The 13,403-nt window shown below is 39.1% G+C and overlaps 1 protein-coding gene across 2 annotated transcripts in view; it reads left to right on the top strand.

The window, feature by feature from the left end:
• LOC126334970 (tuberin) overlaps positions 1–13,403 on the top strand; it is a 315,576-nt gene that overhangs the window by 161,449 nt on the left and 140,724 nt on the right. For both annotated transcript variants that reach the window (XM_049997757.1, XM_049997758.1), the window contains exons 16-18: positions 3,202–3,500; positions 3,762–3,910; positions 6,371–6,450. In XM_049997757.1, coding sequence (XP_049853714.1) covers positions 3,202–3,500; positions 3,762–3,910; positions 6,371–6,450 — 528 coding nt within the window. The remainder of the gene's footprint in view (positions 1–3,201; positions 3,501–3,761; positions 3,911–6,370; positions 6,451–13,403) is intronic.

The raw sequence follows: 13,403 nt of genomic DNA, 5'->3' as shown, positions 1-13,403 counted from the left end.
TGTGGTTACTGTTTTATTCAGATAACTTGTATAAATATATTTTTTTCAATTCTAATTCTTTCACTCATTATTTTAATCATCATATAAACTTTTTATTTGCTGTCATTTTTCTTCATTTTGTTAATTTTTTCTTTTGGAATCTATGTTTATGAGATTGTTATTACTTCTATGTATTTATTTTGAATTAATTTCTTCCCTTTTATCATTTTATATTTTCATCCCAGTTATTGCAGTCATTACTCATTTTCTTCAATTTCATTTTATGTATAAAGTCTTCTTTCATTTAAATCGTGTTTTGTGTTACTTTTGTCCATGGTGTGAGAAGAATTTATTTTATGTTTGTATTATTATTACTATAAAAAAAATCTACATCTTGTAATGAAAGATCAGTTTTTGACACCATTGTACAGCCAATATAAATAGGTTATTTTTGCCTTTTGTTTTCTAATTGATAGATCAGTATTTTTAAATGTCTAAATATTATAATATATTAGAAACAAAGATTCCAAGACTTACCGAGCGGGAATGCGCTGGTAGACAGGCACAATAAAATAACACACAAACACACACACAAAATTTCTAGCTTTCCCAACCAACGGTTGCTTCTTCAGGAAAGAAGTAAGGAGAGGGAAAGACAAAAGGATGTGGGTTTTAAGGGAGAGGGTAAGGAGCCATTCCAGTTCCGGGAGCGGAAAGACTTACCTCAGGGGGAAAAAAGGATAGGTATATACTCGCGCGCCCCCCCCCCCCCCCCCCCCCCCACACACACACACACACACACACACGTCCATCTATACATATACAGACACAAGCAGACATGTTTAAAGGCAAAGAGTTTAGGGCAAACTCTTTGCCTTTAAATATGTCTGCTTGTCTCTGTATATGGGTGTGTGTGTGTGTGTGTATACCTGTCCTTTTTTCCCCCTAAGGTAAGTCTTTCCGCTCCCGGGATTGGAATGGCTCCTTACCCTCTCCCTTAAAACCCACATCCTTTCGTCTTTCCCTCTCCTTCCCTCCTTCCTGAAGAAGCAACCGTTGGTTGCGAAAGCTAGAAATTTTGTGTGTGTGTTTGTGTGTTATTTTATTGTGCCTGTCTACCAGCGCATTCCCGCTCGGTAAGTCTTGGAATCTTTGTTTTTAATATATTTTTCCCATGTGGAAGTTTCTTTCAATTTTATTTAAATATTATGATAGATAGATAAAAACAATTACAATTACTGGGTCAGAGATTTAAAATGGACAGAGAATGAAAGAAAGTATATATGAGAGCACATAAAAAAGTGAAAATGGTAATTAAAATAATGCAGCAAAGTATTAGGAATTCAAAACTTATACATAAAAAACAAAACATAAGTAGTAGTGATTACAATCATTTCAATAAACATGTAATGCAGATAGCATCTGAAGGGAATCAAACACACAATCTTCAGTACAGCAACAAAATACCTTAACTGCTAGATTATGCTAACATTTTTATAATAGTTCTGTTGTAAAGGCTCTAGTAGATCATAAAAATTTCTGAAATTAGTTTTTGGCAATTATTCACAATCAAGAGTCCATCAGGGTGAATGGCTGCACTGTGAAACACTTGATGCAACATCATGTAGGTCATATTCAGAGATAGCTACTAATACAACCACAATGGTACACTTGACATGCTGTTAAGTGTTTCTCACATCCCTTGTTTTGCAGTAGATGCTATTGCTGTCTGCCTAGACTGACACTTTTTTCATGTGTCAATTAACTGAATACCTTTGTGTATGGAGGGAAAATGCTGTGAAATTGGCTGGCACATTGCCACACTCTCAATGTGACTTTGACACTAAAAATTGCCACATAGGAAGGGTTGTGTTTTAACTCTGTATAGACTGTGATTGAAAAATGTGAAGTACGACAATCATTGCTCTTCCTGACTGGAATAACGGATGTGGATGTAAGAGTGGAATGGGCAAGAGAAGAATAGAAGGGGAGTAGTGGGAGGGATGGTTAAGGAGAGGTGGGTGACAGCTGGGAGTTAAAGGCAGCAGGTGCACAGTATCAGAATGTTTCACAGTTGAGCTCATTCTGACCACAGGTAGGGGGAGTTGTTTGCAATGCACAATGCTGTTGTTGATGGCATTGGGAGGGAGGGGGGTGGGGGGAGATATAATAGAGGAAGAGGGAGATTGGAGAAATGGTGAAGTGCAGAATGAATGAAGTTAAGTTCATGGGGCAGGGATGGAGCTGGGAGGTGGTAACGGAGATTGAGGCTTGGAGGATTACACGAATGAAGGATGTGATTCAAGGACAATCATGATCTACACTGATGTTGCTATTTTGCTGCCTACCCAATGTACACAGTGTCCTAGTGCATCCTTACATCTATCGCCTGCCATATCCTTGCCACGCGAGTCATACCCCAGTGGAAGATTTAGGTGTAAGATCTATCTATACTCATTCAACATATCCTACTCTAGTCCCGTACAGGCTTATTCTCTCCTATTAGAGGCAGGGCCACCTGTGAAAGCTGCTATGTCATATACCAACTCTGCTGCAGTTTCTGTACTGCATTTCACGTGAGCACCATCTTGCCCACCACAATGATTGCTAACTGTCAAAATTTGGTGAAGAGCAGAGTTGGCCACCCAGTAGCAGAATATGCTACACAGTACAACACTCTCTATTTCAGTGGCTGCATATCTGGATCCTTTGTTTCAACATCAGCTCCCCAAAATTACATAGCTGGGATTTGTCCTTGCAACACATCTTTTGATTCTGTATAATCCATCCATCCTCAATCTTTCCTAGCACAAGGTAGTGAGCTAGGACAGTGGAAATGGACAGGTGTATGTTTACTCTATAGCTCTGAATAAGCACTCATCCAAAAGCAGCAATGTTCCCAGCTCCATTTATGTTCCTCTCAATGAGTCTTTTCATCTACTGCAAAAATAGCTTGGTTTGTGAGCTATGAATTTTGTTCTCACTTAATGAGCCATCACACAGCAAAACATAGAACAGTACTTAAGAGGTTTTGCATGTTCTCCTTCACACCTCTGAGTGTGTCATCTATCCAGTGAGTTGTTATATTTACTCCTTAAATGACTAACATTTCACCAAGGAATTTCCCTTATCCTACTTTACATAGAAATTTATAGGTTTTCAGTACATTTTATTCTTTCCTCTAAGTTTGTGGTGCAGACTATAATACTTAAAAATTTACAGGGGCTGAGAGCAAATGTGTTGTTACCGTTTGAAGAAGGCCAGTTAATGAAGGCTCCAGACATAGTAAATGAAGATTCATCAAGCCGAAAGCGAAGTTCAAGCCTCACAGAACACAGCAGCAGGCGTAACCTGAGGGCATTACCGCCAGCAGGTGGTCCCGCAGCTGCTGCCGCCCGCTCCTCAGATCTCAAACCACCAATTGATGAAGCTCTGATGACTTTTCATGTGGAACTTACAGAGACCTGCATTGATCTAATGGCCAGATATACATTTTCTACGTGTTATGCTGTTCCAAAGAGGTGATTATTTTCGTTTTTATTTCATTGTAATTTGTAAATGAATCTGCCAGTAACGTACATCTTTATAATGTTGTTCTTTATTAAAAAAGATGTTTGTTTCATCAATATTTCCTTTGTGGGTGATAATTTTTTACTAATTTATTGTGCACCGGAGCTAAGATGTGGATGTTGCAGGCTTTATTGCAAATTAAATCAGCGACTGCAGAAATATATTTTTTGTTATTTATTTATTTATTTATTTTATTTTATTTTTTTTTTCAGGCTGCCTACAGCTGATTTCCTCCTTAGCGGGGGACAGTCAATGACATGGCTTGTAGGAAATAAGTTAATCACTGTTACTACAAGTGGCTGCAGTCAGAAGGCACTCCGGAATGGACTATGCGACAAATGTTGGCAAGTTTGTCATACAGGTGAGTTATGTTTCTGTTAATAGTGTTGGTTATATTATGTTGTTTCATGAAACTGTAAGTGTTTGGGTGAAATAATAATAAGAAATTAATTTATTTTAGGCAGAAATTGATTTGGGATTGTAATTTTGAATTTTGCTGTAGGTATGATGATCACAATTTTTTTCTGTGTTTGATTCACGAGCAAATGTCCATCTTTGCTTGGAGAGAACTCTTCTATTTACAGCAGTGTTAAACACCCTAGAAAGAGTAAATTAGTTTCTGGGAATGTTGTTAACATGTGTTTATTAAAATTTTCAGTATTCTGTGCATATAGAATTAAGTTTAAGAAAAATTATGTGAATACTAGACAACTCATCGAAACATTGTCGTTTTGTTATCTTTAAAATTTATGAAACACAAATTTTGCTGAGGGTACTGGAGTGATAAAGATAATTATGGTTTATTGGCACAGCACTTGATTAAGTACTACAGCAATAGTGACAAAATTGAACTTTTTTGGTAACCATAGAAAGTCATGTATCACATTTCCTTACATCTTTTTATTTTTTTATTTTTATTGAATTTCATTGAATCTGTGTGTAAAGAGTAAGACTGGTTGATGATTCATGTTGTACTGTAGAAAAGTGTTGGCAGTTAGGTACCAGAAATTGGTCGTTTGATAAACTTGCAAAATACTTTATATATAGAAGTAACAGAAACAGAAAAAGAAAAAGAAGGAAGAAAAATCCATGGTTTTCAGAAGAATGTGAGCCAAAGGAAAGCAGCGAAGGAAAAACATCTACAAGTAAAGAAACATACGAAAAAGTTAATAGAGAAACTAAAAATCTTCTTGGAAGGTAAAAGGGAGAACATGTGGATAGTTTAATCAAAAGAGCAAAGGAGGGCAAAAGTGCAGAAAATTCAAGAGATTTTTACAGATCAGTCAGATTTTGCAAGAAAGGAGATAGCTTATGAATTTATGGCATTAAAGATAAAAATGGCAACACAGTTCTGGAAAGATCCAAGGGTATGGAAATTTGGAGGGATTATTCTGAGGTGTTGATGACGGAAGTGGAGAAATGGAGCAGCAACGTGATTATCCTTTGTGGAACCACCGACAATGAAAGAGACAACATACTCAATCAAAATACTAAAAAACAACAAGGTCCCAGGGGGAGATGGCATAACAGCTGAATTGTTTAAGAAGGGGGGAATAAAAATTGCAAAACAAATACAAAAACTTGTTACAAACATCTGGAATGAAGGAAGAACACCAGAGGAGTGGACAGAAGCAATAATAAACCAATTCATAAAAAGGGCGACAAACAACAATGCAGGAACTACAGAGGCATCTCATTAATTAGCAATGCTTATAAAGTGGTGTCCAAGGTCCTCCAGAAAAAATAAGACCCATATTTAAAAGAGATAATAAATGAGAAACAATCGGGGTTTATGGACAATCATTCAACTATTGACCAAATATTCATACTGAAAGAAGCCATATCCAAATTTTGGGAGTATAACAAAACAATGGCAATACTATTTGTTGATTTTAAGAAAGCCTGTGACAGTATATCCAGAGATAAGTTGTGGGGAAAAAATGTAGGGATTTGTAATAGCAAAGAAGATTATAAATCTTGTGAAAGTGACGCTAAAAGGCTCGAAAGGGGTAGTGAAAATGGGTGGAGAATATTCCAAGGTGTTTGACATAAAAACAGGAGTCAGGTGAGGAGATGGAACATCACCCCTCTTGTTCAACATTGTAATACAGGAAGTGCTGGCCACAGCAAGTGAAGTAGGAGAGGGAATTAAAACAAGAACTAAAATAAAGGTACAGGCTTTTGAAGATGGTGTAGCACTAGTCGCTGAAAATCCAGATGAGCTTAAAATACTGGCAAAGAGACTGTTTCAAAAAGCAAAGAAAGCTAGATTAAAAGTAGCAGATGAGTTTAAATACCTGGAGGTAGTAGTAAACAATAAAAATGATGATAGGCAAGAAATAGAGGCAAGGAACAGAGCAAGGTTGCTGCATCTTTGAGACAGTGTGATGTCTTTCAGCAGCAGACCCTGCTTCCTGGTCATGAGACCACTGCAAACACAAATGTTTGTGTTATGGATTATTGAGGGCCTATGCATGGGACATAATTCCCTGTGTGTGTGTGTGTGTGAGAGAGAGAGAGAGAGAGAGAGAGAGAGAGAGAGAGAGAGAGAAAATTTACATTGAAATCTGACTGTCTTTTGAGTACTTCATATTTTTTGTCAGGCTGAGTAATTTATTTGACAGTTGCTTAACTTCAGGTGTGATTGTTATGATCTCCCATTCTACATACATTACTCAGGGAATGGTTAATAGATGACTTCCTTCCCATTTGTTGATCAATTTCCCTTTCCTCCTTGTATGTTCTTTGGTCCATACTTCTGAATTACAAAATGTGCTACTCTCATTTTTTGTATTATTTTTTTTTCATTGTTGTGATTTAGCTGAACCAACTTCACCTGATGAAATTGATGTTGAAGTACGAAATCAGAAAGCTCCTGTGCAAAGAAGCAACAGCAGTGAGGTATGTATTCTGTTGACTTTTTTTCTGTAGACTATTTGTAAATTTTTATTTGATACCCAGTAATAAGAAACACTATTTTATTTTCTCATGCATGTTCGATTTGTTTTCTGTAAAGTAAAAGAACTAAGCCTCATGTGCATAAAAATATAAGTGTATGAAAATGATGCTTAATGTTAAGCGTTTGTTGATTTATGTAGAATGAACTTTGGAACATATTTCTAATTTGGTTTGCATGAGAGCTATTAGCTAATCTTAATATTCAAAATGTGGTGCTACAGAAGAATGCTGAAGATTAAATGGGTAGATCACATAACTAATGAGGAGGTGTTGAAGAGGATTGGGGGGAAGAGAAGTTTGTGGCATAACTTGACTAGAAGAAGGGATCAGTTTGTAGGACATGTTCTGAGGCATCAAGGGATCACAAATTTAGTATTGGAGGGCAGTGTGGAGGGTAAAAATTGTAGAGAGAGACCAAGAGATGAATACACTAAGCAGATTCAGAAGAATATAGGTTGCAGTAGGTACTGGGAGATGAAGAAGCTTGCACAGGATAGAGTAGCATGGAGAGCTGCATCAAACCAGTCTCAGAAGACCACAACAACAACAATTAAAGTATGACAGCCTCGGCATGTGGTATGGTTTAACTCTTTGATTCTTCATCCCAAGATTTTTGTGACTGTTGTACAAATTGAACTGACACTGCATGCAACGACAGTTGCCTCCTAGTCTGGTGCTTACATGGCACATTCCACAGGTGATTACATGACACATTCCACAGGCTTCCAGTATTGTCTCTGTGTGTTGTATGTTATTTGCAGTAATGGGTATGCATTATGCAGTGCGAAGTATTAATAGTATCTTAAGAAATAGCTTTGTGTACATCATTCCTGAGGAGGATTAGAATTTGCTTCAATTGTGCACTCTGGAATAGATCTCATCCATTTTGAAATATAGGAAAGCTGGGCTGCTATTCCTGCCAGCTATTTGATTTTTTAAGTTTGTGCATCAGCCACAGTTTATGTTTGGTCCCAGCAGCTAGTAAAATTTCACTACCCTTCTATCTTAAATGTTTTGAATTTTCACTTTTCCCATTTTTTGAAATGGATTCATTCCATGAGTGACTTGATCTAAGATTGGAGATCAATTATTTTGCAAGGAAATTGTGTGTGCTGCAGTGAAAATCGCGTTTCCTTCTACCAGGTGTACCCATTCTGTAAGAAAACAAAAGTAATTTCTTTTTGAGGAAGGGGACTGCCGCAGCCAGACTCTGTTACCTTGAAGATACACTGCCAGCTTGTAGAATAAACTCATTTAGGGATTTGCTGTGGTGTATGATTTTGTGATAGGATAAGGCAAGTTGTGGCAGAATATAAATAATTTAGGAGTAAAGGCCAGATTGCACTGATTAGTGGGAACATTGAATCATCATCAAAAAAGTGTGAGAACTTTGCTAGCTTTAAGACAACTCCTTTAATGAGCTTCAGCTTGTGCAAGTCCAAGTCCACCAGACAGTGCATGTGCCACCCCCTCCAGCCACGCACCCACACACCCACACACCCACGCACCCACACACCCACACACACACACACACACACACACACACACACACACACACACACACATATGTGCAGCTCAGCAGATAGACTTGGGTGAGGGTTTGTGTCAGGTATGGTGAGCTGGGAAATGGGAAGAGATGTTGGGATGAGGTAATTGACAGTTCAGAGCAATGCAGCAGGTGTACAGGATAGGAATGTGGAACAGAGAGGCAGCAGATGCATCAGATACAAATGCGACACATGGACACTGGAACAAGTGAGCTTGTGCCGTGCAAAATGGCAGTGATTTGGAAGAGTGGATTGGGAGAGGGTGACAGGACTGTGGAAGGAGGGACTGTTAAGTGGAGGGTGTGGATGCATGGGTTAGTGGAGATTGAGGCCAGGATGACTGCAGGAGCAGAGGACATGTTGCAAGGATAATGTTCATGTATCTAGTTAAGAAAAACTGGTGCTGGAGGGATGGATACAGATGCCACGGATTGTGAAGCAACCTTGAACTCTGTATATTGTACTAAACAGTGTGTTGGGCCACTAGATGCCCAACTTTGTTCTTGGCTACAGTTTGACAGTGGCCATTTATTCTTATGGACAACTGGTTGGTGGTCATTCCACATATAATTCAGTTCTGTAATTACATGAGGGCTGATATAACATGACTGTTTTCTCATGTTGCCCTGCTTCATATGCATTAGAAAAAGCCTGTGACAGGCTTGGAGTAGAATATACTCAGTGGGTGAATTGGACAGCTCTTTCTCCTGGATCTTCCACAGGGATGTGACCTGTATGATATGGCATTGGGAATGAGAGTGGAATAGGAGGATGGATCAGGATGGTGTAGAGATTGTGTGGGCGATGGAGTATCAGTTTAGGAGCAAGTACTGTGGGCAGGATGTTCCTCATTTCTGGGCATGATGATAAATAGCTGTAGCCCTGGTGAAGGACTTGGTTCAGTTGCCCTAGTCTGGAATGATATTGGCTGATGAGGGAAAGCTCTCCTTTGCTTGACATTGCGAGAGGTTTAAGGGTCTGGGAGGATCTGGTATGGGAAATGTGTCTGTGGACTAATTTAGGGATTAATGCCTGTCTGTGAAGGCCTTTCTGAGAGTTTCTGCATACTGGGCAAAAGAGAATTTTTGTCACTGCATGGGTGGCCAGACTAAATGGAAGCAATATTTTGGTGTGGAAGGGATGACAGCTGTCAAAATGCAGGTATTGTTGATGCTTTTTGAGTTTGATATGGACAGAGGTTTGGATGGAACCATCAGAGAGCTGAAGGTCAAAGCCTACAAAGGTACCTTGTTGAGCTTCGAACCTGTTACAGTAGGTGAGAAGGAGGTTCTGAAGCTGTAGAGGAATGTGGGTAGAATGTCTTGACCCTGGGTCCAGATCTTGAAGATATCATCAATGAACTTGTCCTAGACAAGATATTGAGGTTTGGGGTAGGCTAGAAAAGTTTCCTTAAGGCAGCCTATAAATAGTTTGGCATAAGAAGATGCCATGCATGATACCCATGGCCATGCAGCAGATGTGTTTACGTGTGTTTTCCTCAGAGTAGTAGTGGTGTCTGTGAGGATGTAATTGGCTAGATGTATAAAGAATGAGGAGGTTGAATTTTGGGTCAGAAGAACATAGAGAGAGGTACTGTTCGATAGCAACAAGGTCATGGAGCATAAGCAGAATGGTGGCATCAACAATGGTAAGAAGGGGTGGTGATAATGGAATGGGAACAGTCAAGAGCCAGTGAAGTAAGTGGTTTGTTATCTTTTACATAAGAGGCTAAGCGATGAGCAATTTTTTGTATGCATTAGTTGACAAGAGCAGAGATTCTTTTGTGGTGAACAGTGATCATCTACAGTAAGCATCCAGGAAATAGGGGTGTACGGATTTTGATAACCCGGTAGATGGAGGATGTGCGGGTTATCATTGGGGTGAGAAGGGAAATGGTTTCAGGGCACTCCAGTGAACTGGAAAGGGGATTGGAGATAATGTTGGACTTCTTGGATGGGATCACTTTGACAAAAATTCTAGGCAGAAGAGTAACAGTTGTCAGAAGCATTCTGTCAGATACCTAGGGATTGTTAATGAGGCCAAGTTGGAGATAAGAAATTCCTGGAATTGGTAACGAAGAAGTGTTCCCGATTTATGGAGCAGGAGAGTGAGAGTTGATCATAGATGAGTCCAGCATGATTGAACTGGTCTGTTGGGCAGTGAGGCCTTCGGATAAGACTGAAATGTCTGTAGGATTGAAGTTGTGATGGATATATCGACAACAGTATTTTGGATTTGTTTATATCTCAATTTTGTTAAATGTTGGGAAGTAGTTTTGGAGAGTATGGCAAATGGAAGAGGTAAGCCGGTCTGGGTGCAAGAAAAGTTGGTGATGGTGATCGCTATGGGTAGGATAAGTGTTGACGGGTAGTGGTATTAAGAGGTGCATGTAGGATACCAATAAATTGGTTAATTGGAATTTGCCTGGAGTGCTCTTCTAGGTGTTGGAGGGCAAAAGTTTCAATTTGGGAGATCTAGTGTAGGTAGTTGTGATTGCACAGTAACAATATCTTGCTGAGAGAGTAGTACCAGAATCTGAAAATTTGTATGTCATTGTCAAAGGATAGGTGAGATCCAGAAACAGAGTATTATTATTATTATTATTATTATTATTATTATTATTATTTTTATTATGCTTGTGTGTGAGGAGGGGGGGAGGGTGAGGATTCTGTGGCTTAAACAGCATTCAAGGAACAAGATGTGGAGCTGGATTTTGCCTGGGGATAAGGATACTTTTCTGAGCTGATGCAAATAAATGGAGAAGGGGTCCATTCAGAATGCACTGGATGGTTGAGGAAACTACAGATAACCAGATGCAGCTTTGGGGAATTAAAATGCCAGAAGAAATTGTGCTGAGGGCTATAGGGAGCGAGAATATTCATTTGCTTGTTAACTATCATTGCATGAAGGTGAAAAAAGAGGAACACGCATAAAATTATAATTGGAGCAATGTGTAAGGAGGGGTATGTTGATTTGGAGACAAAATGTAGAGCTGCTGTTGACAAATGAAATGGTTTGGAAGACACTTGCAGCAGCCATGCTGGTACTATAGGTTGCAGCAATAGTCATGTGTGATCAGGTTGCTGTGGTGTGTGTATAATACAGGTGAGAAAGAAAACAGGAGGAAGTTACAAACAAACAATACAGGACAGAAAAAGTAGGTATAAATTATGAGACAATAACAAATGACAGACAACACAAGGTGTAGGACAGAAGGGAGCAACTAGGTGATACAAATGTGGTAGGAAAATTTCTGCCTGAATTTCTGGAATAGGGTGGATGTTGCGGCATTCTGACATGTCCTAGTGTAAGTCCCTCAATTTCCCCATTGCCTGGAGACTTCTGTGGACAGATGCATTGTCCTGTTGGAAGAGTGTTTTTTTTTCTTTTCTTTTTTTCCCTTCTTTAAGCCAGGTCAGTTTTCACAAATGCTTATGTCCAATTCTGTTAGAAGTTGATAGTAGCATTCTCCATTTATGGTTTACTTTTTTTCAAGGTAGTCAATCAACAAACTGCCTTTTGCATTCAACAATACTGGTGCCTTGATCCTTTCCACTAATGACACCAGCCTTGCCTTCTTTGGAACTGAGGAACTGGCTTTTATCCACTTAAAGACTGTAGTTTGGTTTCAAGTCTGTTGTGGTGAATCTGTTTCATCCACTGTCATGTGGCGACACAAAGTGTCACTTCCACTTTTCTTCAAACACATGCAAGCACTTTTCGGAAAGTGTCATGTGAATGCATTTCTGTTAACAGTGAGCACATTTGGCACCCATTTTGTTCAAAGCTTTCTCATGTTCAATTCCCATTGCAAGATGCGACCAAAACATTTGATCCACCTTTATACGCTGATTTTCCAAAATCGTATCGCACTTTGTCGATGATTTCCTGTGTGCTTGCACTTTTCAGACATACTTCTTGTGGATTACCTTTGTATGCTTTCACGGTTTCATGTAAACCATGCCGCTGATTTCTTCATGATGGAAATTGAAGGTGAACAGCCACAATACACATTTTTAAGCCAAAATGAGTTTGTTGGTGTTAAACCTTCTTTTATGCAGAATTTAAACACTGCATGATGCTCGATAATATTTTTCCCCATTTTCATCATCATGCACATCACAACTGCTTCAAGCAGCTGTCCACAGTGAATTGTTGCCTGGAATTACTTTTAATTTTATGTGGCATCCACTAACTCGCGTACCAATGTAAGGCAAAAATAGTCGTGCGAGTAGTCCTGCAAACTCTGAGCGAGGCCAAGAACTTTACAGATCGCCCTCACACATCTCACTGTCTTGGCCTCGGTCAGAGATTGCAGGACTACTCACACGATTATTTTTGCCTTACATTGGTACGCGAGTTAGTAGATGCCACATAAAATTAAAAGTCATTCCAGGCAACAATTCACTGTGTACAAGGAACGGTGTAGCACTCACAGCCATGTAACAGCGCATAGGAATAATGGTTGCAAACAGATGCTAATCAACGGGGACCAGAGAAGAGTGTTACATATTGACAGTGACAGTCAGTTGCTGCTGTCAGTGAGCTCGGGTCCGTCTTGACATTTACAAAGGAAACTGCACACAACACATATTTCAAGTCATGTACATCCATGTCAGCTTGCATCTCTCCAATTTTAGCTCCATGGTCTTTTCGTGATAGATACATAGGAGGAAGCAACATGTTGATTGACTCTTCTAGGAAGTGCATTCTTGGAACTGTAACAGTAAACCACACTGAGATGCCGAATGCCTCTTTTACAGTGTTTACCAATGGACTTGGTTAATCACATCATTGATGCATCTGCACTTGGTAAATGTATCTTTAATGAAATGTGCTGTTCATCATCAGGACATCTCTATTTCCTGTATTATTCTTATCCAATATGGATCCCTGACTAATAGTAATATTAAAGTATTGGTCTAATGAGGGTTTCATAAGTTACAACCTTTGTGAAGGGGTTACACTTTCTGAAGATTCCTTCAATGAATCTCTGTATGGCATCTGATGTACCTGCAATTAGTTTTATGTGGTCATTCTGTTTAAAATCACTCTGTATGCATAATCCTGGATATTTTGTGAATGTGACTGCTTCCATTCAGCATTCTGCAGTCTTTTAATTATAGCATGAGTCTTTCTGCCTATTTATGCACAATATGTTACATTGATGTACACTGAGGGTCAATGGCCAATTCCTGTACCAAACATTGATCCACTGCAGGTCTTCCAGCATTTTGGTACAATTTTTCTAACAGTGCAGCTCCTCTTTATACAAGAGTATCGTTTGTGAGGGCATCATTGAACATATGTTGCTCTCCTCTAGGTCATTTATATATATTGCAAAAAGTA

This window comes from Schistocerca gregaria, chromosome 2 (genome assembly GCF_023897955.1).
Source record: "Schistocerca gregaria isolate iqSchGreg1 chromosome 2, iqSchGreg1.2, whole genome shotgun sequence".
NCBI classification, from domain to species: domain Eukaryota; kingdom Metazoa; phylum Arthropoda; class Insecta; order Orthoptera; family Acrididae; genus Schistocerca; species Schistocerca gregaria.
The sequence above is the reverse complement of the archived record's forward strand: the minus strand, read 5'-3'. Positions and strand labels throughout refer to the sequence as shown.